The following is a 26,477-nucleotide window of genomic DNA, read 5'->3' on the forward strand; positions in this document are numbered from 1 at the left end:
ATCTTGAGTGCTATTATTTTGTAGAAAACTGTTGATTTTTAATAATCAATTGACAATGTGACTCTGTTATTCATACATTCATTTCATGATTAACGATTTTATTTCTAACAAAACATTTCATTGAAAAGGATGATTTCGAAAAATTTGAATCGAAGATAAATGTTAGATTGGATAAAAATTCTAAAAAGTTTATCAGCCACGCTATTCTGAAAAGAATGCGAATCAAACTTACTTTCTGGCCAATAACATTGTAGTTGGCGGTGCACTGGTCAGGATGTTCGTAGGGGTAGGGGCAGAGACGCTGACCCAGCAAGTTGTAAGTCACCGAACAGTCAGGCCCAGTAGGCTTTTTCATTGGACACGAATCTTTGACCTCATAAAGAAAATAGTATTTTTTATCGTCTTGTTTGATTCAAAGAAGTTATGGGTTGATAGAATTTTCTCATTAGATGAAAGGAAACGATCACTGTATATAATTTTACTGTAGTATTGTATATGAAGAATAATAAACATAAAACATGAAAATCTCACATTGAAGCAGCCACAACATCCACTTGATGCCATTTTGGTACTGTTGAGAAAGACAGCGAAACAGAATTATTCCTTTAAATTTCTCTATGTTGGTCACTGCGATGTTTTCCCAGACTGATGTTTAAGTTCCTTCTCAATCCAAATTTCTTAAAGCCATAACAATTATTCCATTATTTTCTACTTTCACGTCATCAATATTTCCAACGAAAACAAAATTTCTGTTCAAGTAAAAAATGTTATTATTTGTTCTTTGTTGTGCTGACGCTTGAAAATATTTTCATAAAACAAAAAAAAACTCGTTAACGTTTTAATTTCTTCAAAATTTTGTCAGGGAAAAAACTATGTTAGATAATTTTTGTGCTGAAAAATTGTTTGAATGCGATTATTAGGAGTGTAAAATAATTTAGAAAGCGTTTAAATTATGCAATGTTTATTTACTGTAAAAATATAATGAATAACTCTCCAGGGCAGACAAACTGTTAAAAACCAATGAAATCAACTACAAGATGAACGCCTTCATTCCGCCCGAGCTACCGAAGATACTGAAGAACTTCACTGACGATGCAATCAAAGCTCAACCGCTCGATGTTCTCGCCTGGGCCACTGCGTAAAAAATTAAATTTTGAAAAGCTTTTTGGTGAAAATTTATTATTCGTGTGAACGAATGAATACAGTTTATGATAAAATAAGTTTTAAGCATCTGCTGAGTTGCAATTTATAGATCGTCTTATAAATTAAAATAGTCAAATATATGAGACAAACAAATGGAACCAGCGTATATTTAATAATAATCCTGAGGTTATCGTATTAATTCATGTTTTTTTTACCATTTTGATTTTGATTTAATTTAAATAAAGAATTAGTTTTTGCCATTTAATTACAGTGATAACACATCGAAAAAACTTTTAGAGGATTTTTTATTAAAGGATTAAAAAAACTTTCAAGATATTTTCGAGCCTTGGCAACAGGGGAGCCACGTTCCAGTTACTCGAAGCACACGGAACTGACACCCAGCATCTTGAGAGTGCTCCACAAACAGGTTAGGGTCGTACGAATAATCAAAAGAATGTCCGAAATAATTTTACATACAACGTGTAATTAACCAAGGAATCATTTTCCCTATAGTTCTCTATTTCCGCTAGGTACAACTGCGCTTCGTAGCACACATAAATCTTTTAAAAAGATTTCAGATGCGCTATAACGATTATTGCAGTACATTGCGTAGCACTTTTTTAAAGCAATGCAATGAATGGAGAGAGAAAAAGACATTAGTACGGATAAGCTTGGACAAAAAGAGGGTTTTTCAGCCTTTGACTGCCATTTTCAGCCTAATAAAAATAAGTCTAACAGATTAGTGATTCTGACATTAAATTTTGCACATCTTCACGCAACCTGAGATTGGTTTTTGATAATAACATGTTTTTTAATGTTCACATTAGGGTTGTTTAAAAAGAATGCTCTGGACAAGTGCGTAGGATTAGGCTCATCAAATGATCTTTAAAAAAGCATTTTCTTCAATGTCTTGTTCATTGATTAAGTAGGTGCGTCAAGTATAACTTTATTTATATAATCATTAGAATAAGTTGAAAAGCCAGAAAATGACAAAAATTCGTGTAAAGTGCTTAGAGTAAGAAGAATGGTCCTAAAGAACCGCATGTCAATTTGCGAACCGAAACATTCTTTTCGCTGAATAATCGAGAAAAGTCTTAAGTATTGTATTCAACTTCAGAAAGATCAGCGCGATTTTTTTCAAGTAATTTGCGAATATCAGACCAAAGAAGTCTAAGTCGATTATTGCTTGAAGCAACGAGATTTTTCCAATAATCATTTTTTGAACATTGTACGTATAAGAACAGATACGAAATATTGCATTAACTTTCGGCGTAGACGGGTATGCCTTTGCATTCAAACCATGTCATTGCAACACAAGACCTAGTTGATAAACCATCCCGACACCAAATTTTAGAAACTATTTATTTGAAGACTCAATTTGTAGTGCAAGAATTAAAAACGTAACATTAGAGCAAAATACGATTGATCAATTCAATTCGCGCTTCAAACCTTACCATGGTTACAATGATTGTTAGATGTAAATTCCTACAGTTGGCTCCTGTGAAGACAGTGAGCATGTTTCAGTTGAAGACTCGTTGGATGGGATTTGCACTACTGCCTAACCAGCTGGACAGGCTGCTCAAGAAAGGAGACTTCGCTGACAAGGAGAACGTCAAGTGGATGGAATTTTTCGCCTTTGCTTGTTACTCCATTGCCGATGCACGTTGCTTGCAATTTAAATCCAGCTTAACATAGTAAACTTTGAATCATCATGTAACTTTATTCGGCGAGTTTATAACTTTCTAGGCTAAATTTTATCTTTCTGACATGTAAAAATCAGAATTATTTAATATTTTCCGAGCAGAATTTAACTGATGCAATGAGAATAGCCTGCATGTGCGTGACGCTGAACGAATCTGGCAGCGTACCATTCCCGATCTTCGTGCAGGTGTACAAGTACTTGGGCATCACCAGAGGCTACGCTAAGGACCCGCAAATAGTTATTGATAGAATTTGTTGCCTCGAGCGAACGTTCGTGTAAGTGAAATTTATGAAAATTATTATCCACTCATTTCATTTTCAGACTTGCTGCCAACATTAGTTTGCTTCTCATTATAACCCATTCTAAAGTTTTTCGAAATAAATAAAATTATACTACAGAAAGGAGCAGCAAGGTTACATAAAGCCTGAAAACTTCCAAACGAACTTCCCATCATTGGACGGATTCTAAAGGAAACATTCAAACGTTTAATTTGTAAATTTTATTAAAGTTCAAAACTGACGTGTACAACATGCAATGTTCAAAATTAAACATGCCTTAAAAAATGAATCGTCAGTTGCAGGGTGGGGTGGTTAGAGTTAAATTAGTTTAAATTATTTTCAATTTGAGGCCCATTAAAGAGCGTAAAGTATTGTTACAAATGACGAAGATGTAAAATATGAACGAAACAATAAAAAAAAATTATAAAACCAATATAAAAATATTTCTTGATGACCAGTCAGCGACAAAATTTAACAAAAAAAATGAATATTAGATATGGAAAACTTTCTGAGAAATTAGATCCAGACAAAATCATGGTTGAGGTAATTGCATCAACTCAGTTCTGCTTTGACGACCTCACTGTCTCCTATCACTTCTTTACCTTCACCTTCAAATTCTTTTTTGACGTCATCAGTTTCAGCATTAGGTTGACTTTGGAGTTCAGCATCATCATTCTTCTGATCGGATGTTCTGTCGGCAGGGTCCTCGCAGAAGATGATTTCTTCAGGTCTTGGAGCTTTCGGTAGGAATGCTTGGTCGAGACATATCCTCTTGAAGACGCATTCAGCCTTATAATGATTGAAAATATTTGTTTTGTTTACGAAAATAAATTATTAAACATTACATGGTGGCCGTTCAAATTAGAAATTGTTGCAAGGAGAACTAACGTTGAATGAAGTTTGAAGTTTCATTTGATTTTTCGAGTATAAATGTTAATAATAACGTAAAAAATAAGCAAAAACTATATAAATTGAAAAAATTTAGTAAAAGTATTTGATTGCAGACTTCATGTATTGGTCGATCGCAATCTATATTAGCATTGGGATTGGAAGTGATGAGAACGTTGTTGAAGATGGTAGCGGGTGTCACAACGTGGAAACCCGCAATATTGAAGTACACAGCCCACAACACTTTCGGCTTGTCTTGCACAACGTCAGAATCCATCTCTGCAAAAAACGATGCAATTCCTATCGTATTGAACTAAGTTTGGAACATTTTTTTTAAAGTATGCTCCTATTAACTTGGATCAAGAGCAAAATAAAAATGTGGAAATTGTATACATATATATATATACACATATGTTGGAAGACCATATTTTATACAGTATTTATACAGGAGTTAGAAGCAAAAGATAGAATTCATACAATACTGTATATACATATACATATATATGTATACACACAAGAGTGCAGATGGGAAGAAATTATAGTCAGCGCTCTACAAATAAAAATAACAGTTATAATATATAATTAAGCCATTCAATCAAATGAAAACTGAAATTATTTTTGAAAAAACAAAACATTGAGATGAGTTACCGGAAGAGGTAGAGGAATGAAAATGGTCCTTCACAAAGGGACTGAGGTCTGTGTGGGCATCCACTCTAGTCTCGCAGGTCAGATGGACCATGTCTATGCAAGCAGTGTTCATGTTGACTTGTTAAGATAATAATTAATATTACTGACCATCAACATCCTTTCCTTACGTTTCGTTCGTAAATAAAATCAAACTGTCTACGCCGGGCTACTGGTGCTCCCAACTTAAAATACAAACTATAGAATCAGTTCCTTGTAACAAAACTGAACTCGTTTGAATGTAGGTATGCGTGCATCTATGTACGTGCGTGTGTGTGTGCGTGTGTGTGTGCGTGTGTGTGTTCAATAATTTATTTTTTTCAGCAATTTTTTCAACAAAGCCATGGATGAATGACTGAATAAAAGAAATGGTCATCGTCTAACAATAATGATCAGGACAGGCTTGTGATAGTGAACTGAACTCTTGCATGATAATGTTCTTGCCGCCCTGCACTGCTACGTTGCACAATGTTATCTGATGTTGTTCAATGTTAGTTTGTGAAACTGGAATGAATTATGCTGCGTCAGGGGTTTAATTAATTAGTCAAAAGTAAAACTAATCAACAAACAACGAAAGTTAAGACACGGCGCTGAAACAAACCATACATGGAGATTAATCAACCTGAACATCAAAATAATCTTCAAAATTTAAAAATAAATCAAAACAACAGCATAACAAAAAGTGACAAAACACCACTGGCAGAATGAAAATCTGATGAACTAACGTGGCTATCTGCATCTGGCACAACTGATTTGTCAGTTATGAGAATCACTCTAGACATCATTCTGCAACAAAATGTGGGGAGGTCATTATTGAATCAAATAAGATCGTCGTGCTGGCGAAGTTGATATCATTGTCAAAACAGTTTAAAAAATTTCTCTATTGCAAATTTAGATACAAGTTCACTACTTTAATGTTGTCACTTTGAAATAAAACTACTACCCAATTGAGATAAACTAAAAACATATAAATAAATAAATAATAAAATATAAATAAAATATAAATGAATGAATGCGAAAAATGTAGATTGCTAAAGAATGACACAGACCTTTTGCGACAAACTGATGGCAGATAATTTTCATTGACATACATTGGATCAACTACCAGCCATCTGTCAAATGTTTTATAATAACATACAAACATACATATATACATACAAAAAACATACATACATAATACACACATACGCAAGCACGTGCACACACACACACACAAACATACATACATACATACATATATATATACATACAAACAAAAAACGAACAACATGCCCTACAATGAATACAACATACTTCGTGCTGAGTCGTTCACCATTGCTATCAACCACAGATACCACACTACAAATGATATAATTAGTTATACTTTGTTAACAACATAACAATGTGACATCCAATTGGTTAACATGATAAAAAGAAGTGTTGTTGTACGGAATTTTAACTCAGGCAATCATAAATTTAATGTTCAGTAAACTCAAATAAAAAACTCTCTCAACTGATTTTTAAATATCATTCAAACATACACAGATCAATCGATATTTATCATTAAACAATCGGTAAAATTCGTCCGAATTGTCGAAGATCAACAAAATTCCCACCGCAGAACGTAAAGATATAAACATATTGCAATGTAATGCATCATATCCATGTAGTTTAAGTTTGTTTTTGGCAGATTATGTCTTGACCAGGTTAAGCAGTTTAAAAAAAGTCCTTTCACTTTCCAAGTTAACTTTTCAATCAATAAATAAATTTACTTATTGCAAACATTTTTTATACAAATATAAATGTACTTGTCATTTGAATCAACCACAACACCAGCCAGGTATCGGTTGAGACAGTAAACACCACCAAAAACTGCTGACAATCTGCACGTTGATCAGTGGAAGAAGAGAATATTAATTAGTAGTGAGCATACAGGTTAACAAGATGATCACAACATAGAAATAAAAACAAATATCTAATTAACAGCTGATTAAAACTAAAATTGTATGGCTCGTCATCTTAAAACATATTATGGAAAAAACAACCCACTATTTGAAAATGTTTAACTCTTTAAACTATAAAAATACATGCAAAAATGTTTAAATAGGTAAAAAAATTAGACAAAAAGAGAAAGAAAAACAAAAAATTGCTGGACTAGACTTTAGACCTGCAGAAGCACTGAACCAGCTCTCCAACGCCATAGAGAGGAAGCAGGAATGATGAGTTGCCATAACGACCAAGAGATTCCAAGTACTTCCGTGTTGCTTCCAAGCCCTGCAGCATGTTTGTTGTTTCTTGTTTTTTATGATCTCTACGATCTAATTTAAAATATCATCAAAAAATTAACTGCAGTTCACATAATATCTTCAAATCCCATATTTTGATGTTCATCTTAAATGAACTAGATTCATTGGTGTTTGAGTGTGTTCCAACCTCCAGAGTTGTGGCATCATCGTCCACCATTGCAATGGCGTATTGAACATAATGCTTCAACAGCCTTGTCAGCTTTTTGTGCTCCAAAAATTCAGAAAACTTTTTCGATTCAAATCCTAAAACGTAATAAGTTATTTACAGATATTTGTGAGGCACATAATGAGCATAATAAATTAATGATCATCCAGCAGGTAACTAATAAAATAGTCCTCTTATTTGCAGGACAATAATAATAATTTGCACGATATGGCGCCAAGAATTGATGACTGATGTTAGTTGGAAAATAATATTCATCCCTTCGAGACAACCTACCTTCATATTCCTCGGGCTTCTCCGTGTAGATGAGTGCCATGCTGAGGAACTTCATCAGCAACCTCTTCTCGAACACGCCAACAGCTGTAGTTGCGAAGACGTCAGACTTTGAGCAAGGTACCTGATATATTTGAAGTACACAATGGTAAGGTTAATTTTATTTCTTGGAAATCATGTCATAATAAATTTTATTTAAACAGTTAGTCTACAAAAGTTGTATTCTAAAAATTCTTTTTAAAACAAGCCTATTATTAAAAAACTTAAAAACAAATGTCAATTGGTAAATAAAAAGAGAGAAAGTACTGAATGAAAACACGAACAGTTTGAAAGTTTCCATCGAGCAAGGTGAGGATCCTGGAGACAATCTTGAACTCGCAGTAGCGAGCGACATCTGATGAGATCAACAACTCCACCATGCAGCCTCTATTGTACAACAACTGTGAGCGAGTTATCAACAACATCGTTATTAGAAACACAGCACATTAATTTGTATAAGTAACATAACAATTCAATATTAATTAATGAATTTTAACGGAACATTCTTCGGTACAACATGGCTCTTTGTAATGTAAAACTAGAACATCAATTTAAAAGTAGAAAGACAAAATAGCGAATATTTTTCAGTTGATCACAATCATGAACACAAACAATGAAACATCTGACCTTTGACACAAGATCGATGTTGAACTTTCGGTCCAAAGCAACAACGTCATCAACTGATACATTGAAAGTTTGGAGCAACGTGGCATCATTGGCTTCCTCACCGCAAACATCACCAGCTTTCTTTTCACAGACATCTTCTGCTTTCTTACCACACACATCCTTACCATCTTCAGCATGTGCACTCTCGTTTGATGAATCTTTCAAGCAGACTTCTTCATCAGGTTTGCCTTCTTCCTTGCTTGTTAGCACATCTTCGTGATTCTCAAATGTTTTCCCTTGCTTCTCCTCAGATGCTGGCAGTGAGGGTTCAGCTTCTTCTTCAAAGGAAGTGTTTGCTTCTGAAATGATTGATCTGTTGAGGTCGACAGTTTCTTGTTCTGGCCTGACAGTTGGTTCTGTGTTACTCTTCATCCAGAAGGTGGAGGGGAGTTCATCTTTAATTTCTTTTTCACTTAAGAAGTTGAAATTAGGAAAAAACTTATTAGGAGTGAAAATGAAAAACTTTTGGATGTGATATGATAAGAAAGTTATTTAAACGTGTCGTATGTTTGGTTTATGAAATACACAATGTCAATCATCAATCATACAGATTAAAAAAAAAATGGTAGTCATCATTAAGGTTCGTTTCTTTCACCTAAGTCTTAATGATATGTGAAATTTTTAGATGTTTACTTTCAACAATGTTGTCTTCTTGTTCTTAGCCCCTACCTTCTACACTACTGATATAAATAAAAACTTATAGCAATCAAAATTATGTAAACACAAACTTGCTCTGAATAAAAAAATTTGGTTGCAATACAATAAATTACAATATAAATTACATGAAAACTAAAAAACTGAACTAACCATATTTCAGGATCTTCAACAACAGTTGTAATAATTTCTGGCTGTTTGAACAGGTCAACAAATCTTTCACCATCTTTCAGGTTCAACTTCTCCAAATTAACATCAGGACAGCTAAGCTGAGGAGAGCACTGCAGTGGGAATAAACTGCTTAGTTATATGAAGATTGTAAAATAACCTACTGAGTAGATGTTCTTCAACTGGCAAATGAAAATAAAATTATTATTTCCACAGCTCTATAGCTGTTTGACTAAAACTACTGGATGAAAAAACTTTGCCAGCTCTTGGTTAAAAAGGCTGAACAGATTTTATAGCAGTACATTGGTAAATACACGACTTCAAATTTATTTAGCCAACTAGTTAAAATTACATATTAAGATGTGTAATGATGTCGACTGCAGTGATTAACAATATAACTCATCAACCAATAAATGAGAAGGTGCTATGATTTTGAATTGAATTTGTTTCTATTTAAAACAAGATGAAAATGTTCATGAACCTTGGATTGCACCAATTTCCTGAAAGACCTGAGGTTGAAAGAAGCCCAGCAACCACCGTAGAAGTCAAAGCTTCGAGTGAAAACAACTCAAGTAAATTTTATTGTAGTTAATGCACACTACAATCTCAAAGCACACACATAACTACCATACCAATAAAAAATAAATATACAAATATAATATAATAGATAATAAAATATAATAGAAAAATAAATTAGATGATCATACCAATCAACATGTAGGACTTTTTGTTCAACTCTTGAAAGTGAGGCTGATATAATGCTCTCTGTCAATCCTTTAAAATATTTTATTTAGACTTGTATATTAATTTAGTTTTAAAATGCCCACAATTCAAGCATATCTTACTTCTTATGAGAAGGGAAGATAAAGGAGTTTATTTATTGAATTTCAATTTTGATTTTAACAATTTTATACGTTGTTTTTGTATTTTACTATTTAATATTGTTCCTAAACTACTTGTTTTTCACTTTAATTGACTTATATTTTTTTACAATTGTATTTTAGACTAAAACTGGAAAAGTGTCAAGAAAAAAATCATGTTAGTTTATTAGTTCATTATTCAAATCAATATTTATATTTAAATTAATTTTTGAATAGCTGTAGAGGGACTTGTTATTTGTATTATTAATTGTTAATTTACCAATTACTAGAGGCTGTCATGGTATAAATGAATGAATGAATGAATAAAGATTGACTCTACACTGTATAAATAAGTAACGCAAAAGGACTCGGAGGTTTATAAATCATTCATTTGGTTTGGAGATCATTTATGTTTGTCTCGATTTATAAAAAAAAGTTTATTTAAATTAATAAAATGAAAATGCATAAAAAGTAAAGTAAAATATTTGTCAAATTAACACTAAGTACTTTAAAGTTTAAACTTATGTTAAGTCTTAGGTTGTCAAGTGGAAATGATATCATATCATATCATGTATGAGATTGATGTGAATGGTTAATCTATTTAAATTAAAAAATTAACTATTTACACTACAAGACTATTAAAAAAATTGAAAACATAAAATTTATTTTTTTGAAGAATTTATAATTATAATATATTTAATGTCATAAATTATAAATATTAAATAAAAAAGAAAGCGAAGAAGGTTCAACTGCTAAAGCAATAATTGTTTACTAAAAATAAATTACAATTATTAAATAAAATTGAGCATTTGCAAATTCAGATCAAGTATGATTCTGGCATTGACCTGATGGTCTCACAGAAGACAGAAGGCTTCCAGAGAAGAAAGACTTGTAAAAAAGGTAGGAAACAGAGGAAAAATGATTTTAAAAAACTCTATAAAACAAACCTGATCCATATAAGATGACATCATTTTCTGAAGGCAACTGATCGCCAGACATTTTTTCGTTTATTGCTTTATTCACTAAAAAAATTATATTGTCAAAAATTAACTAAGATCCCAAACTTCATTTGCATTTAAATTTATGTTCATTTAAAATTAGTTTTAGCTTGATGTTGAGCATATGATCAAATAAACATAATTTAATACATAGACATGGGGTTGATAAAAATTCAATTAAAATGATTGAAGAAAATATCATATTGTCATCACCTTTCTTCATTTTTCATGGTGTAATCAATTGTTTATTTATTTCATTTTTCTTGGTGTAATGCAATGCACTACATACAAAGCTGAATGCGACGCCAACAAAATTTCAGACTGAAATTCCACTAATTAATTTAAATTTAAATAGTAAATTTTTTTGGAAGCATTATGTCACGCACATGGATATATACATATATATATATTCAATACGAATACATTCATTACGATTTATATCGAAATCTTATGGCAGATGAACATTAATTGCCTGTAATTATTAAATAATACAAAAGCTTCCCGGTCTGTGTTCAGATTTAGTAGTATAGCTCAGTTTCTTGTAAGAAATTGACAAGAAAAAATTGTATTCTATTTATATGTAAATTTCAAAAAACATTTGGGTGTGCAGATTGTGCTTTTATTGTTAGCAACAAATGTTTTTCAACTTTAAACTTAAGAGTTTAAGAAATTAATAGGAATCATGGAACTTTAAATTATTAAATGGTTGGAATTGAACTTAACAATAGATTAGAATGGAATGGATTAAAATAAGATAAAAAGATTTAATAATAATAATAACAAAGTTTTAAGTGTTTCAGTAGACTAGCATCTGTGTAAGAACTACTACAAAGTAAATGTCCTAGTATCCTAGCTCTCCTAGCTTGATTTTAAAACTTGATTGAATCCACTGAGAAATTTCATCGCTCAGCTCGTTCCAGGTGTTTACCACACTGCTGCTGAAGAATCTTTGCTTTATTGGATTTTCTGTATTCTTGAAGAGCTTATATCTATGACCTCTTAATCCTTTCCTTTTTTCTAGTTGAAAGGACCTGTTGAACGGTGTTTCTTCTTTTTCAGTTATTAACTTATATGTCTGAATCAGATCTCCCCTGCGTCTTCTACTTTTCAGTGTTGTTAATTTGCATTCTTTAAGTCTATCCCTATATTCTAGTTTTCCAGCATCCTCGATCATCTTTCTTGCTCTACGCTGTACCCGTTCAAGAATGTTTTTGTCCTTTTGCCGATCTGGACTTCAAACATGTGAACAGTACTCGAGATGAGGGCGAACTGATGTTTTAAACAAGTTTATGATGATCGACTTCTCTCTGCTCACCACCGTTTTTCTAATACATCCAAGTACTTGATTTGCTTTGGCTGCTGCCAAAGTGCATTGTCTTGATGTTTTCGTGCTTTTATGAATTGTGATTCCGAGGTCCTTTTCTTCTACTGTAGATCGAAGGTCCTTACTTTCCAGCTGATATTGAAAACCTTTGTTCTTTCTTCCCATATGCATAACTTTACATTTGTCCATGTTAAATAGCATTTGCCAAACTTCAGACCATTTGTATAGTCTTGTCAAATCTTGTCTTAGTACTTCCGCATTTTTCTCGTTGTTGACCCTTGCACACAGCTTTGTGTCGTCCCAAATCTTGAGGAACTCCATTTGTGACGCTAATCCAATTTTAATTCTTGCCTTTGATCCCTACTTGTTGTATTCTGTTCTACAGCCAGTTAGTATTAGTAATCCATTGAAACAAATTTCTAGATATCCTACATGCCTGTAGTTTTTTGACGAGTCGTTTATGTGGCACTTTATCAAATAAGTCCAAATAAATTATGTCTACGGAATTCTCACTGTCCACATTGTCGTATACTTTCTCAAAGAAATCCAAAAAATTGGACAAACAAAATCGTCTCTATATGAACTCGTGCTGGCTGTTTCCTATTATTTTGTAGTTCGCCAGATAATTAACTAAGTTGCTCTTCACTATTTTTTCTAATACTTTGCATAATATACATGTTAAACTGACTGGTCTGTAGTTGCTGGTTACGCACCTGCTCAGGCCCTTTCTTGAATATTGGTGAGACATTGGCATCTCTCCATTCTCTGTTTGGATTGATTCGATAAATATTTAGGTTAGTGTTGCTCCTATTTCATTTTTCACTTCTTTTAAGAAATAGTTCGTCCTAGGAGTTTTGTCTTTCTTCAGAGATTTGAGCATTTTTACCATTTTTCACTTCTTTTAAGAAATAGTTCGTCCTAGGAGTTTTGTCTTCCTTCAGAGATTTGAGCATCTTTACCACTATATCTTCAGCAACATCCACACTGAGTATCTGTTCTTGGCTTTCCTTCAACAGTTTTATCGGGTCTGGGATGCATTCCGTGTTTTTTTCTTTCAATAAAAATCCAAAGTATTATTATTATTTCCGCAGTTTCTATGTCATCTGTGACGATATCGCCTTGGTCGTTCTTTAGCGGTCCAACCATCGTGTTCCTTTTTTGCTTGCTCTTCAAGTAGCTCTAAAAGCTTTTGCTATCTCTTTTTAAGTTCTGACTAAGTTTAACTTCGTATTCTTTAATTGCCTTCTTGTTTGTTTTGTTTGCCACGTTTCTTTTTTCCACATATTTTTCTTAGCTTCGTATTTTAGACTTTCAGCGTTTTTTCCAAGTAAAGTATGGTCTCTTTTATGTGTTGAAAAAGATTGATGAAAAAGTTTAAAACATTCATATATTAAATGTATAAAAAGTTAATTATAGATGTATTGAGTAAATGCGAATATGAAAAATTATTTCTACAAACAAGGATCAATATTTTATAATAGTTTCTTTAGTTTTAATGGGTAACAAGAGCTCATACTCAAATTTAGGAGTTTTATTTTAGACAAAACAGTGAAAAATTAGTTGCACTGAAAATTTAAATTGATTTTTTTTTTATTTCTCACCGTCACTTCAGTTTTCCTCGAACCGATAAATTCAAAAAAATAAAGAAATGTTTTGAAAAGAATATTAAATAAATGGGGGAATTAGCCTATTTGCTGTTAAGCATGATTTATTGGAGATGATCAAACATTGTGCCACCGCCAACAAATTGATGGCTCTTATCTCCCATGTTTCACCATTAACAAGCTGCGTTTGTGTGTGTTTACTTTTTAATTGAAAACAAATCAAACGAATTATTTTTAAAAGATTTTTTTGTGTAATATCTTAGAAATCATTTTAATATCAGATAATTAAATTAATAAAAAATAATCATAACCCTAAATATAAATATATAGAACTGGGTAACTGTGATTAATGATTGTAAGCCTTTTGCTTATTTTTAAATAGTCTGTTTATATAAAATTGTTTTCTATGCAAATGTTTCGCCCACATGAAATCCTAGCATGCTATTTGCAGCCGACGTACTTTATTATTACAGCCATCATCATTATTCAACGGAAGAACTATACCTAGCATCATTTGTTTAAAATTAAAGAGAATTCGGAGTTTAAATTTCTCATGTTTTCTGTTTGCTCTTGTGCGTTTTTGTTTATTTTTTTTTATTTCTTTCTTAGAAAGCCATTTATTGATTTGCATTGGATAGGCACACATCAACGAGCCGAACTCAATTTATTTAACAAAATTGATTGATTTCAATTTATTTAAATTGCTTTCAAATCAGAACCTTTGCAAAATTTCAAAACCAAAAGCAAAAATTTCATCGAATAAATCTCACTTTGTATGATAAACCATAAAACGTTCATTAAAAAAAGAAACAAATTTAGGAGCCTAATTTACATAAAAACAATCTGGCATTTTAAACTAAGTGACATTGGAAAACTATATGATATAAACACACTCTATGAACATCTCAGTAAATTATTATTTACATAGCAATGTTAAATCCAACAAGAGATAACAAAAGCAACAAATTAACGTACAATTGCTCATTGCATACATTTGTATATACAAATATATGCGTGTGTACAATTTTATATATACATATGTATACAAACATACACATACATGTAGATGTATGTAGCGTGGACAAACGCATGCATTTGAAAGCATGGATCGAGTGACATTGGCATGAATAGTCGCTTGGGAGTTTCATCAACGGACGAAACGAACATGTATTAAATATAAAAATACATTACATGCTGATGTCGTTGTTAATTTTCTAATTATCTTGATGTTATTGCTGAATTGATGTTACCATTTGGTTAAAGGATAATAATATCATTGTCATTATGTTTTTATTTGGTGGATGATGTGATTTGGTGGCATTGATATAGTTATATAAATACAGTTATTTACCAAAACTTTAAAAATACATTATTACAGAATGGATAATTGACTTGTTTCAATAGTTGTCAGGCATGGAGTTATTTTCTTAGTCGAGTAAAATGGACTGGTTACGTAAAAATCAACATCTTTTATAAATTAATTTATCGATTCAAAATAATTCGTTAAAAGATATAAGTTTTATAAAATGCATTTGAATAAATATTTGGTAAAATGAAAGTAGAAAGTTGAAATGTATGCCAGACCCAGCCAGCGACCCCCAACCTACTTGGCCCTCAACAAATCTGCCCCTTCCTCGTTGAAGCTATCGACCAGCAAAACCACAGGCCGCAAGATCAGCAGTGTGGCCGAGGAGGGCCAACAACTACCCAAAAAAGTTTTACCATACAGAAACAACAAGCAGAGCCTAGAGCCATCACTTTTACAACAGCAACCGCCACAACAACACACCTTGACTCAACTGCAACAACAGTACACAAAGACACATCCTCAAAGCTTGGAAGAGGCGCAAACATTTTTAGTGAGAAAATCACTGTTGGGCAGACCAGTGAACGCCCGACACCACCGGAGAGATGCCAGGTACAGGAAACTTCAGGCTAAAACTTACAACTTTCTCGAAAGACCCAAGGATTGGAAGTCTTTATCTTACCATCTTATTGTGTGAGTTGATAGCTTCTGCTAGTATATATCAATCAGCCTTCCAATTTTTTCATTTACCAATATTTTTGAATTTTTATTAGAACATGACTATTACAGTTACCATAAAATGAATTTTAATAAAAAAACTGAATAATTGAACAAGCAAGACAACTTTTGAACAATTTAATCAAACTTAAAAATTAAAACGCAAATAATTAGCAGCCTTGAATAATTTTCTCAAATTCAATAGATGTTTGATTAGACGCTGTATCAAAATAATACTGACCATCCAGCAAACAACGTTTACAAAAGAGCACAACACAACTTCGGGATGATGAAGTTTCATTTATTTTCTATTCATACGCTCCAGAGAAAATTTGTTTTATAAGTGCATATAATACCTTGAGCAATTTCATAATTTTCAAAATTGTTGCCCATGTAAGCACGTCGTGTGTGCGCGTGTGTGGCGGCGTACTATTGAAAATGAAAACATTTCTGTTCATAAGTTGTTCATAAATGTAAATAAGTTAAATTTGTTTCAAATTTTAAAACAACTTCAATAACTCTAATCTTATTCTACCAATGCTGGTTGTTTGAATCTCTCTCTCTCTCTCTCTTTCTCTTTCTCTCTCTCTCTCTCTTCTTTGCTCTCTCTTTTCTCTCTTTTTTAAATTAACACTAAACATACATAATCGAACGTGTTTGGAATATTATTTTTGATTTCCTATATCAAGTCAAGCCATTAATTTGCATCCATACAACATTATATATTATCTCGTCAAACGCTTGTGCCCAGTTGCATACAACATCACATCACGTCAACTATATTTCAAATCTAAACACTTCATGTTTCGTGTCATCAGTGTTGGCTGACGACCTGATGACGTCATGAGAAATTTTATATTGCGACCGACAACAAATCAATAAATCAATCAACCAATCATTCCATCAATCAATCAACCAATCATTCTATCAATCAATCTCACGAAAAATTGCTTCACAGATGTCACAAACAGCATTCGACTTAATCTGCAGATATGATAAATAACTGATTGGACATAGACATCAGAGCAATTTTTACAACGATCCATCTAGCATCTTTTCATCTCAAATGAGGCATGCGCTGAACACCGTTTTTAACAAATTCATTATAAAACCCACTGAAAATAAAAATTATTCTTCCATATTAACCACTCGATAAAACTTCTTTTCATGAAAGCCCATAATAATTGTTGCACATGACTTTTTTTATTAATCTTTCAAAAACTTAGAGTCTGTCAGACGCAGAAACTGTTGCAGCATGCAAGGCAATTGCATAAAATGATAACAAAAAAATAGATAACGAAGAAAAAAATGTTTAATCATGAAAAGTATTGAAAATAAAATAAAATAATAGTTTGAAAAGGCAAACAAATAAATTAATTTAAAATGGACTAGTCAATAACTTAGTGAGTTAGTCAAGTGACCGATAAGAATAAAGAAAACTAGATTGAGTAAATGATAAAGTCTTATTGAGTGCTAACATATTTAAGGTGTCTTTTGATGAAGGTATTATCTTGATATGTTGATTGAGTGGCGATTGTTTTGCTTTCGTTAACAAAGGTTGTGTGTAGTAGTTTTGATTGGTGGGAGTAGAGGATGGATGACGTGGTTGTTGTTATTTTCCACTTTCTTGAACAGTCTTGAATGGAGTGTGTTGAATATTTGAGCGACGATAGGATATGATGCAGTTTACATGACAACGGTGATATCACAACCGCAGTTTTTCAAGACACTAAGAATATGGCTTTGAAGACCGCGGACAAAAATGAACTGAAAACTGAGAAAGAGAGAGAGGAGAGATAGAGAAAAGAGAGAGAGAGGAATTTGTTGTTTTGTCGTTTGACATGAATTGATGAATGAACGAATGGACGTATATAAGTCATGAGTTGTGCATGTGACAGCCCCGAATACGTCAAAAGCAAAAGCATGGGCAGCACTGACCTCTAGTGAACCATGAAACAGCTTGCAATCACATGCAATCAGCTGAAACAAATTAAATCTGTTTTCGCAGAGAAATTCAGACAAAATATTTCAAGAAGAAAGGGACGGCAGCATTATTTCACGCGTATAATCCGCTCCTGAATGCCAACCAGGTGATCAATAAGACTTTTCAAAAATATTTCGACATGTAAAAACGTGCTGACATGCTGACAAATGATATTGGTTTTTGAAGAGTTTTTAAAAAATTTGTAGATTAAATTTTAAAATATTGTGTATGAATAAACATTTTTTGGCCTATTTTATTGATTTTCTGAACAAGCTCCAGCATAAATTTGTTTATAATTGCGAAAAGGTAACACTGTTAACATGAAACTTTTAAAAAATGTGAAGAGTTAGTACAAAACATTTTTTTTAAGATTAAAAATCATCAGCAAAACAGTTTTTTACTCTTGACTTTGTTTAGTTTGAGATTGAAAATAAAATTTGAAGAATTATGGACATATATAAAAAATGCATGGACATAAAAAATTTCGTGTTGTTTGACAATTTGTTCGCATTCATTTGAAACACCACTCCAGTTGGAGTTGCAACAAGTTCTACCTGTCTCCAACATCAGTCGCTCCGTGTTTATTCTGCAGTAGGCCGCAACGCATGAAAGATCAATAAAGAAATGAAGGTAGAAACGGAGGACTGTGTACTGAGCTTTTTATTGTGTTATTTTTTCGTTTTTGTATTTTGATATTCAATTGTTTATTTAAATTTTTCTTTTTTCAGCGAATAATATTTTTAATATTTTTTTGAAAAAAAATTCAATGAACAAACTACAGCCAAATTTTGTTTTCCTGTAAAAAATAGATTAATAAAAACAGCTTCTCTGTTTTTTTCTTTCCATAAATTTATTTCTATATCAGTATAAATTATTAAAATTTATCTGCTACCCATAAACTGTAAATTTTAAAACTTTGATACAATTAGATGGGGGGGGGGTATACCTCAAAATGAAATGCCTGTATCTGATTCACGTGCAGCCTATCTAATCTGTAGGAGAGTTAATTGCAAAATTTGAGTTTTCTGCTTAAGAAATGCCGCACTAACAAACGCTTCAACGTGAGGTAGGATCAATATTTGTCAACTTGGAAAACAAAAATCAAGTAAGAATACAAAAACATTCCCTTATGAATGTTGAATGCACTGACATGGCACTCACCATGCATTTTACGTAATTTTAGATGCAATGTTGCATTTTCTTACACATTAATTTATCAAGTAAACATTGTTATTATACGGTGCAGTTTAACCATTTAATGCATAGCGTCCTTTTGTGTTTAACGATTTTAATGCATAACTATTAATGGAAAGCCAAGAAAAATTTATGATATAATATGTCGTTTTGGATAAATGTTCTTTTGTTTGTTTCCAAAATGTTATGTTATGAAATGTTAAGCAACTGTAATGATCTGATCTGGATGGATGGTTTTGTACTGTTTGTTTCCTACCATCGTCACTCGACAGCCTATTTAAGGACGGCATGATACTTGAAAATTCTTTCTCTTTAATTTCTTATTGCTGAAATATTGTCATTGTTTAATGCTTTCACTTAATTAGACAAAATTTATTGAAATGCAAAATGTATTAAAAATAATATAAAATAAATTCCTAAAGGCTTGAAGTGAAAGATTGAAAACATTGGATATATTTTTTAGAAACCAATTCAATGTAATATCTTCGTTTTAAAATTTGAACTGTATGAAACGTTTTGTACGGGTTCATTCCACCTTGCAATTTGACACGTTTGCAAAACTTCTTTCTGTCAGTCAGTTAAAATTACACTTCTACAGCAATGATAGGAGCGTTTGATTGTTAGCGCTGCTAAGATAATAAGAAACATTGCCCCATCCCAGTACCTTATCAGTTTGAAGGGTGCCAACCGAAAACCTATAACTGATACATAGGCTTTGCTTGTGTGATGTCATGTGTTGCGTGCCAATGATCGCAGGTTTCTAAGAAAGTCTGAGTGGACATTTTTCCTGGCGCAGAAAATATAGTTAATGTGGTTAATTAAGAAACTGCGCTCTTGTCGTTAGCACGTTACGTTACGTAACCAATCTAAGCTGATGTATTAATGACCCCTTGTTTATTTTAAAAAATATGGAAGATATAAAGGTCAAGAAAGTTATTTTATAAGTCAATCATGAGTATTTTGTTGTTCATTACTACTTTTTTAGTAAATTTGTAGAGAAATTTTCATTATTAAAAAATTATTTTAAAATATTCTCACATATTATTATTTAAGAAGCACAAAAATTATGTGTACGTATTTCAGTTCAGTGCTGTTTTCATTTGTCTTTGTGATATGAATATATGGAAATAATATTTTGATTAAATTCAATAGTTTTAATAAAATAATTTTTATTTATTTTTAAACGAAAATATTTTCATATTATTTGATGAAACATCAGCCATTCACTCTGCTGGGTTTAAGCGGCACGCAAATTTCCACACATGTTTCAAGAATCGAATCCTCTTAGCAAACCCCTCAGAGCATTTAATCACTATTACAAATAAGACGATGTAAAAATTGAAATTTGAAAAAAAAATTGAAAATTTCATAATAAAATGTTCTTGTTAAAATAATCGAAAAACTTATTAACAATCTTTTAATTAAATTCAATTAAATATTCATTCAACAGTTTAAAAATTTTCCAATTAAACGAAAAATATTTTAATTTTCTCATATAAAAAGTCTGTATGCAAATATTTCAGACAATATCCTATAGATAGTAATGAAACACATTTGTTTCTAAGTCTAATAAAAAGAGGTATTTGTTTCTAAACAGATTTTTATTCCATTGAATGTTATGCACACAAAAACGATTAATAAAACAAATCAATGTTTTTTTTGTAAACCTAATGCACAGGTAAAATAAAAAAAATTATGTTAATAATTTTTTAATCGTTCAACTAAGAATCTTTGACAGGATTAAATGTTGAATCTTCTACTGCCACCTCTTATTTTGTGGTTCTCATTTTAATGTCATAAGCATAACATTGTATATAGCGTCATGTCATGTTTTTCTTCTTCATGTTTTACCACTTATTTTCATGTCTCACCCTTACGGTGGGTTTGTTAGTGTTTGCCAAGATGAAGCTGACGAGGAAAAGAAATTGAGCATTGAAATTTGCGTTAAGGTAGCATCGCATTGAATTATCTTCCAGCAGATTGCAAGCTGCAAAGCAAAATGTCATAGATCGATCCTTTCCAATACTTCTTTTTTTCCCATTCAAGTCATTTATTTCATTATTTAAATAGGTGAAAAAAATTAATCGCGTCTTAGTGATATTATGTAAAAACGACGGCTTCATTAATATAAATGGAAAATGTTATTTTAAACTTTCTTGAGAAAAATATACATTAATTTTTATTTTAAGAATATATAATCGAAAATGAAAACATTTAGTCATTTAATTAGAACAAAAGCCTGTAAAACATGCATCATTAAGCAAGCCAGGAAGAGCCTACAATAAAGTCTGCATCACACGCAACTGCACTGAAGGTTCATCTGATGTGATGTGATTTACGAAGGAACCTACTATTTCCACCAGATATCTACGCTGAACATGCAGACAAAGAAATCATTTGATTTTATTTACGGTCTGGTTGGTCGGTCAGATGGTTAGATGGTTGGTAGCTTGGATATGTTTTTTTCACACAAAATCGTTTAGAATGATGTCATATGCACGCAAAATCATCAAAACTCACATAAACAATCATCTAATACAGGGGTGGGCACACTTTTTGCTGTGAGGGCTTCATTGAGAACTGTTTCACCTTTGAACTGCGACATATGTACTTAAATAGCAAACTTTTTTGACAAAGAGCAGAATTTTATAAGATTTGTGGTTTTTTTTTCATTGGTCGTAATGTCTTCTGGCTGAGGACCTTTTTTTTGGCGGACAATGCATCTCGGGCCGGGCCGCATAGAATAGCTTCCCGTAGTTTGCCCATCCCTGATCTAACAGATAAATATAAATGGTGGCAGTTGTAATACCTGTCAACGAATACATTGTTACTTAACTTCTCTTCTGATGATAATACACACAATCAAATGCATTATTAATAAAAACCATTCGTTAACCCTGGTAAATGTTACTAAGAAGAGCCCCGTCAATTAAAAACACCACACACAGTGTTGGTTACACAGTGTCGGGACAAATCATTGCACCCTTCATAGAATACATCCATGTATTAGAAATTAGCAATAACTCTTCAGTTGGTAATATGAACAAATGGCCGGAAAGTTCACGGGTGTTCCACGCTGATTTATAAGCACATTTTTCATGATGACTTTCTTTATTTTGCTGCTTCTTGGTGCGGCGACTAAATAAATGACAAAAATTTCCAAAATATAAACAAGAAAAAAATGCATGAGTTGTTTCCAGAAGTTTCGAAATTTTCAGAAGTCTCGAAATAGTGTCCAAATGTTTATGAATTTTTAATGAAATGTAAAATTTTGTCTCAACCATAGTAAAGTTTTGTGTGGTCGACTTCATCCCAAAACTTGATTGAAATATTGTTAATGAAAGATGATGAAAATAAAAATTATGGAGAAAGAGCCACATGAGTTGTACCTTAATGAAATCAGGCAGATGAATTGAATTATTCGATTATAACGGCTACCCTCTTTTTTTCGCTTTCTCTCTCTCTCTCTTTGGATGCAAGTTTCCAGACGGGAATACTTACATACGTGTTATGTTATTTTATTATTTAACAATTGCTCCGTTGGAGAACATATTATTAATCAGGGATGGGCTAGCCAAACTACGGACCGCGGGCCGCATGCGACCTCGTTCGCCAAAAAAAATGTCGTCAGCCAGACGTTATGAACAAAAAAAGGAATCACAAATCTTGAAAAATTCTCCCCTGGGTCGAAATTTTGCTATTTAAGTACACATGCGGCCTTTCATAGGTAAAAGAGCTCTTAATGCAGCCCTCACAGCAAAAAGTTTGCCCACCCTTGTTACAAATGAGTTACTCAAAAATTTACTTAAAAATTGTCTTCAAATATATTATTTAGTTTAAACTTTATTTGAACCATCCAGCTTTTTTATCTCTCGAGATGGTGAAAATTATTTAAATTGTTAATTACCCAGGTCCTTTTACTTTTGTTTCAGTCTAGTTGTCATATTTCATGTTTGCTTGGATATTCGAGCAGTTTTCACGTAGAATTTGAAACAAAATTATCGTATATAAAACCGGATGAGTGCAATGAAATGGAAAAAATAGAAATACTTTCTAAAATAACTTCAGAAAATGCTTACATCAACTTAAAACAAACGTCACTTTTAAAAACTGCAACCTATTTTGAATAAAAAAAAAACTTTCTTTCTTCGGCGCCGGCGGGTTCCAGAGAATATTTTATCAGCCCATTAGATAGATGCAGCAATCAATTAGTTCGTTAAAGCAGATAGCCTGATTAAGAGTCAGCAACTATAAAGTGAAACGTAGTACGACATTTTGACTACACTGCTAATTAAAATTTAATTTATCTTTCAATAATGCGCCTGTTGTAATGTAGAAATGCATGTAATATATATGTAATTATTCAACCACACACGCGCGCACGCACACACACACACACGCACACTGACAGAAAAAAAAATGTTAAAATTTTATTTTTACTGTGGTAAACATTTTGTTAGCATTACATTCGTTTCATATAGTAAGCAGTTGTTTTTCGTTACACCAACGCTAAGATTGATGTAATAATCATTTGTAACATTTACACCATGAAGGTTGTATTTAGTTTTAAATATTAGTTTTGATAGGTGGCATTAGGAATGTCACACAGGAACACGTAACAAATGTTATTTTTTATTCGTCCTGACATTTAGTCGTGCCTAATTGGTATTTTGTTATTTTGATGTCTCAGAAGCAACACCAATTAAAACAATTTTACGTTTTGCTCGATATTTTCATGTTTTAGAAGAAACAATCTTATAAATTAATCTTTTTTTTCTGCTGTCATGTACATTGCTTTTAGCGATTTCATGAAAAAAATGCATGCGGAATGTTTTGCACACGTTTCAAGAAAAAAAAGTTAGATTGCTCTAAGTAAATGTCAACAGTTTCATTACCACAAAAAATTTAAAAATAGTTTATGAATATGTTGTAAATTAAAAACAGAATTAATAAAAATTATTGAACGTTTCCATACTGTTAATATTTTCACGATTGAAGTTGATACAAGTACAGTAAACACTTTAGGCTAATTTGGTTATTTTAAGTGCTGATAATTTTCAAAAATTCAACAGATTATAGATAAATGAAGAACGCAGTTTACATCAAAACATCGCTTGTCTTTAATTTGCCCGACTGTAGAGCCTCTAAGAAATCAACAGTTTGAATTCTATATACATTTTTTTAAATAAAAAAAATCACATTCAAGAACATTTTATCAGTTTCTTCAAAAAGCACTTAAACAAGCTCTTGCAACCCCGTTGAGATTTAAGAAATTAAAAAATTATTTTCGGACGCAGCAATAATGCTAGGCTGTAAAAGAAATCAATCTGAAATAGCATTCACACAAAAACATTTTGTTTTCTCTATCCCAGATGCATTTGCACAGCCATACACGACTCGACTGGCTACTACACCAGAAACTGCATTCAATTCACATACACGTGGTTTTTTAAACGTCATTTAACTAACTAGTCTACCAATTTTTTGTAATGAGTATGTTGCCTGAATTTAAAAAATATTTATAATGATTTTGATGGAAATTTGTTTCCGTTAAAGAATGCATGTTAGTGAGTTTTAAGGTAGGCTTGTAAACATCAGCATCCTACTACAATCCAACCTCTGCTAGAAATAAAAAAATTTTTAAAATTAATCGTCCAAAAAATATTTTTTTCATTTAGATGAGTGGATAAGCTTTGGATTGAAAACCATGATAACATCTTTTAGTGCACACGCAACATCATATTCACGTGAATGCACAATTGCAGCGTGTACTAGGAAATATTTGTTTTATATAAATATTTTCATGTAGAACGTGAGAAGTGAGACACGTGCATAGGAGTGCTCAAGTTGGACTTGATGACGAGCGTATGCAATTGTAAAGGAAGAATAAGCAATATAGTTATAGCGCCATGTATTGCAACACATTATGCAGATGAGTATCAGGTTTCCGATGCGATACATCAGTGCACCGATGCATCAATGCACCCATCATAACAATTCACTCATTAATTATTATAATAAATGTTCAATTGATGTTACTTTTCATAACTTATGCGTATTATTGCCACTAGATCGTTGGCATTAGGAAAGCTATAGGTTGCATCACCAACAATATATTTTAAATTTTGTTTATATTTTGCTATTGACTCGATTTAGTTTTTATCTTACGACATTTGTACATTTTCTTCTTACCAAATTACTTCTTACCTGCAAGCCGCCCAACCCCGTCTTTCAAAAAAAATAATGCTCTTTAAAGTTTCATAACTCGCTCGTAAAAGGTTGAAATTAGTTTTAACAATAATATTTTTAGTTCGTAATAATTTTTAACAAATCAATCAGAAACAATTGAAACACAAATTTGTTATAAAAAGATTTTCCAGTTTCCAGACAGGAACAATGAGCATGCTTCACAGCAAATCAGTGAACATGTACATGCACATAAAGTCAGGCAAGCAGAAAGTTCGGTTGAGTGCAAGCAGCAGGAATATTTAATTATCACCATTCGGTCGTGAAATGGAGGATTGCTGTTATATTGTTGGGAGCAGTTGATTCTGGCTTTAATCACCAGTTTTTGTGTTGTAAAGATGAACATCAATACGTGAATAACCTGGTTCAATGAATTATGGCTTGGTCAGATGCATTACATGGCGTTCATTATGCTTACCGCGTTTTCTCCATTTCAATTTTTTTAATTACTCTGTTTTTTGTGCATCTATACAAGGCTAAACATTTTAGACGTAAATAATGGAATGTAAAAACCTCTCGATGATTTATCTTATTTTTGGTTTTATTGTGCAGTTGCTCAGCAGTCAACGAAGTAGCAATCTACAAAATAATATCTTTTCAAAAAATATTAAACTCATCCGATGCAACGTTATCTTAAAACAATTGAAATTGCTAAATCATGAAAAAGAAATTGCATGATAATCATTTTAAAAAGTGAATTTTTAATAAAATAAAATTTTAGTTTAAAACTTGATGATTTCGTTGCACGGCAACTATGAAAGGAACCAAGCAATATCTGAAATGTTCTTGAGAACAATCATCAAATTATTATTATATTATGCTTTTTTCTTGAACTTAAATAAAAATATTAATGAAAACTTTAAAAAGCTACATTTAATCGACATTCCGTAAGTTTAAAATCATTCTAGGCTTCTTGCAACAAAATTATGGAGCTTTGGGGATCTAGTGTTACCATTTATTTTAATTGTGACTTCAGTTACAATAATTGACGCGTTAATATTACGTTGTCTCCAAATTTTTTATTAATTATAAAAAATTCTTGTACATGTATTTTTTATTTTTACAAACTGAGCTCGACGATGGTTTTGATGTTTGAATTGTACCTATTTAAATTAATCTGCCAAGTGTTTCTTGAACGTTTTTTTGCTGAAACATAATAATTTTAAATGTTTAAAAACATCTGCCGCATGACGTTAATTCATTTTATTGAATGTTTGTATGTAAAAGATTAGCGAAACTTCATGTCGTAGGCACTCAACGAAGTGCGTGCACCTGAAGCAGCTAATATAAACAACTCTACC

General features: G+C 32.0%; 3 protein-coding genes across 3 annotated transcripts in view; 2 read left to right on the top strand and 1 right to left on the bottom strand.

Moving 5' to 3' along the window:
- Positions 1-1,037: 1,037 nt before the first annotated feature.
- On the top strand, positions 1,038-3,124 carry HELRODRAFT_170208 (hypothetical protein; the record flags this gene model as incomplete). The annotated part of the gene is made up of 4 exons (XM_009016039.1): positions 1,038-1,138; positions 1,441-1,570; positions 2,635-2,754; positions 2,948-3,124. 4 exons carry the CDS (start codon positions 1,038-1,040, stop codon positions 3,122-3,124), a joined length of 528 nt encoding a protein of 175 aa, XP_009014287.1.
- Positions 3,125-3,329: 205 nt separating this feature from the next.
- On the bottom strand, positions 3,330-10,888 carry HELRODRAFT_191009 (hypothetical protein). The gene is made up of 17 exons (XM_009016040.1): positions 10,751-10,888; positions 9,651-9,717; positions 9,425-9,494; positions 8,929-9,056; positions 8,083-8,533; positions 7,740-7,856; positions 7,420-7,540; positions 7,108-7,223; positions 6,842-6,948; positions 6,483-6,557; positions 5,989-6,033; positions 5,745-5,807; positions 5,421-5,481; positions 5,080-5,170; positions 4,660-4,752; positions 4,130-4,290; positions 3,330-3,912 (listed from the first exon to the last, which is right to left on the bottom strand). The coding sequence occupies exons 1-17, from the start codon at positions 10,800-10,802 to the stop codon at positions 3,676-3,678; spliced, it is 2,055 nt and encodes a 684-aa protein (XP_009014288.1). The 5' UTR covers positions 10,803-10,888; the 3' UTR covers positions 3,330-3,675.
- Positions 10,889-15,300: 4,412 nt separating this feature from the next.
- Positions 15,301-26,477, top strand: part of HELRODRAFT_75893 (hypothetical protein) — a gene marked incomplete at both ends in the record, with an annotated part of 61,720 nt that continues 50,543 nt past the window's right edge. Inside the window, one exon of the mRNA XM_009016041.1 lies at positions 15,301-15,728. Within this exon, the coding sequence (XP_009014289.1) occupies positions 15,301-15,728 (428 nt within the window). The remainder of the gene's footprint in view (positions 15,729-26,477) is intronic.

This window comes from Helobdella robusta, assembly GCF_000326865.2.
Source record: "Helobdella robusta unplaced genomic scaffold HELROscaffold_17, whole genome shotgun sequence".
Lineage (NCBI taxonomy): Eukaryota > Metazoa > Annelida > Clitellata > Rhynchobdellida > Glossiphoniidae > Helobdella > Helobdella robusta.

Coding starts and splice junctions, on each gene's coding strand:
- HELRODRAFT_191009 (XM_009016040.1), bottom strand. CDS start 10,802: ATGTCTGGCGATCAGTTGCCTTCAGAAAATGATGTCATCTTATATGGA. Junction 9,718..10,750: donor TGTCATCTTATATGGATCAG/GTTTGTTTTATA, acceptor AATATTTTAAAG/GATTGACAGAGAGCATTATA. Junction 7,857..8,082: donor ACATCGATCTTGTGTCAAAG/GTCAGATGTTTC, acceptor ACTCGCTCACAG/TTGTTGTACAATAGAGGCTG.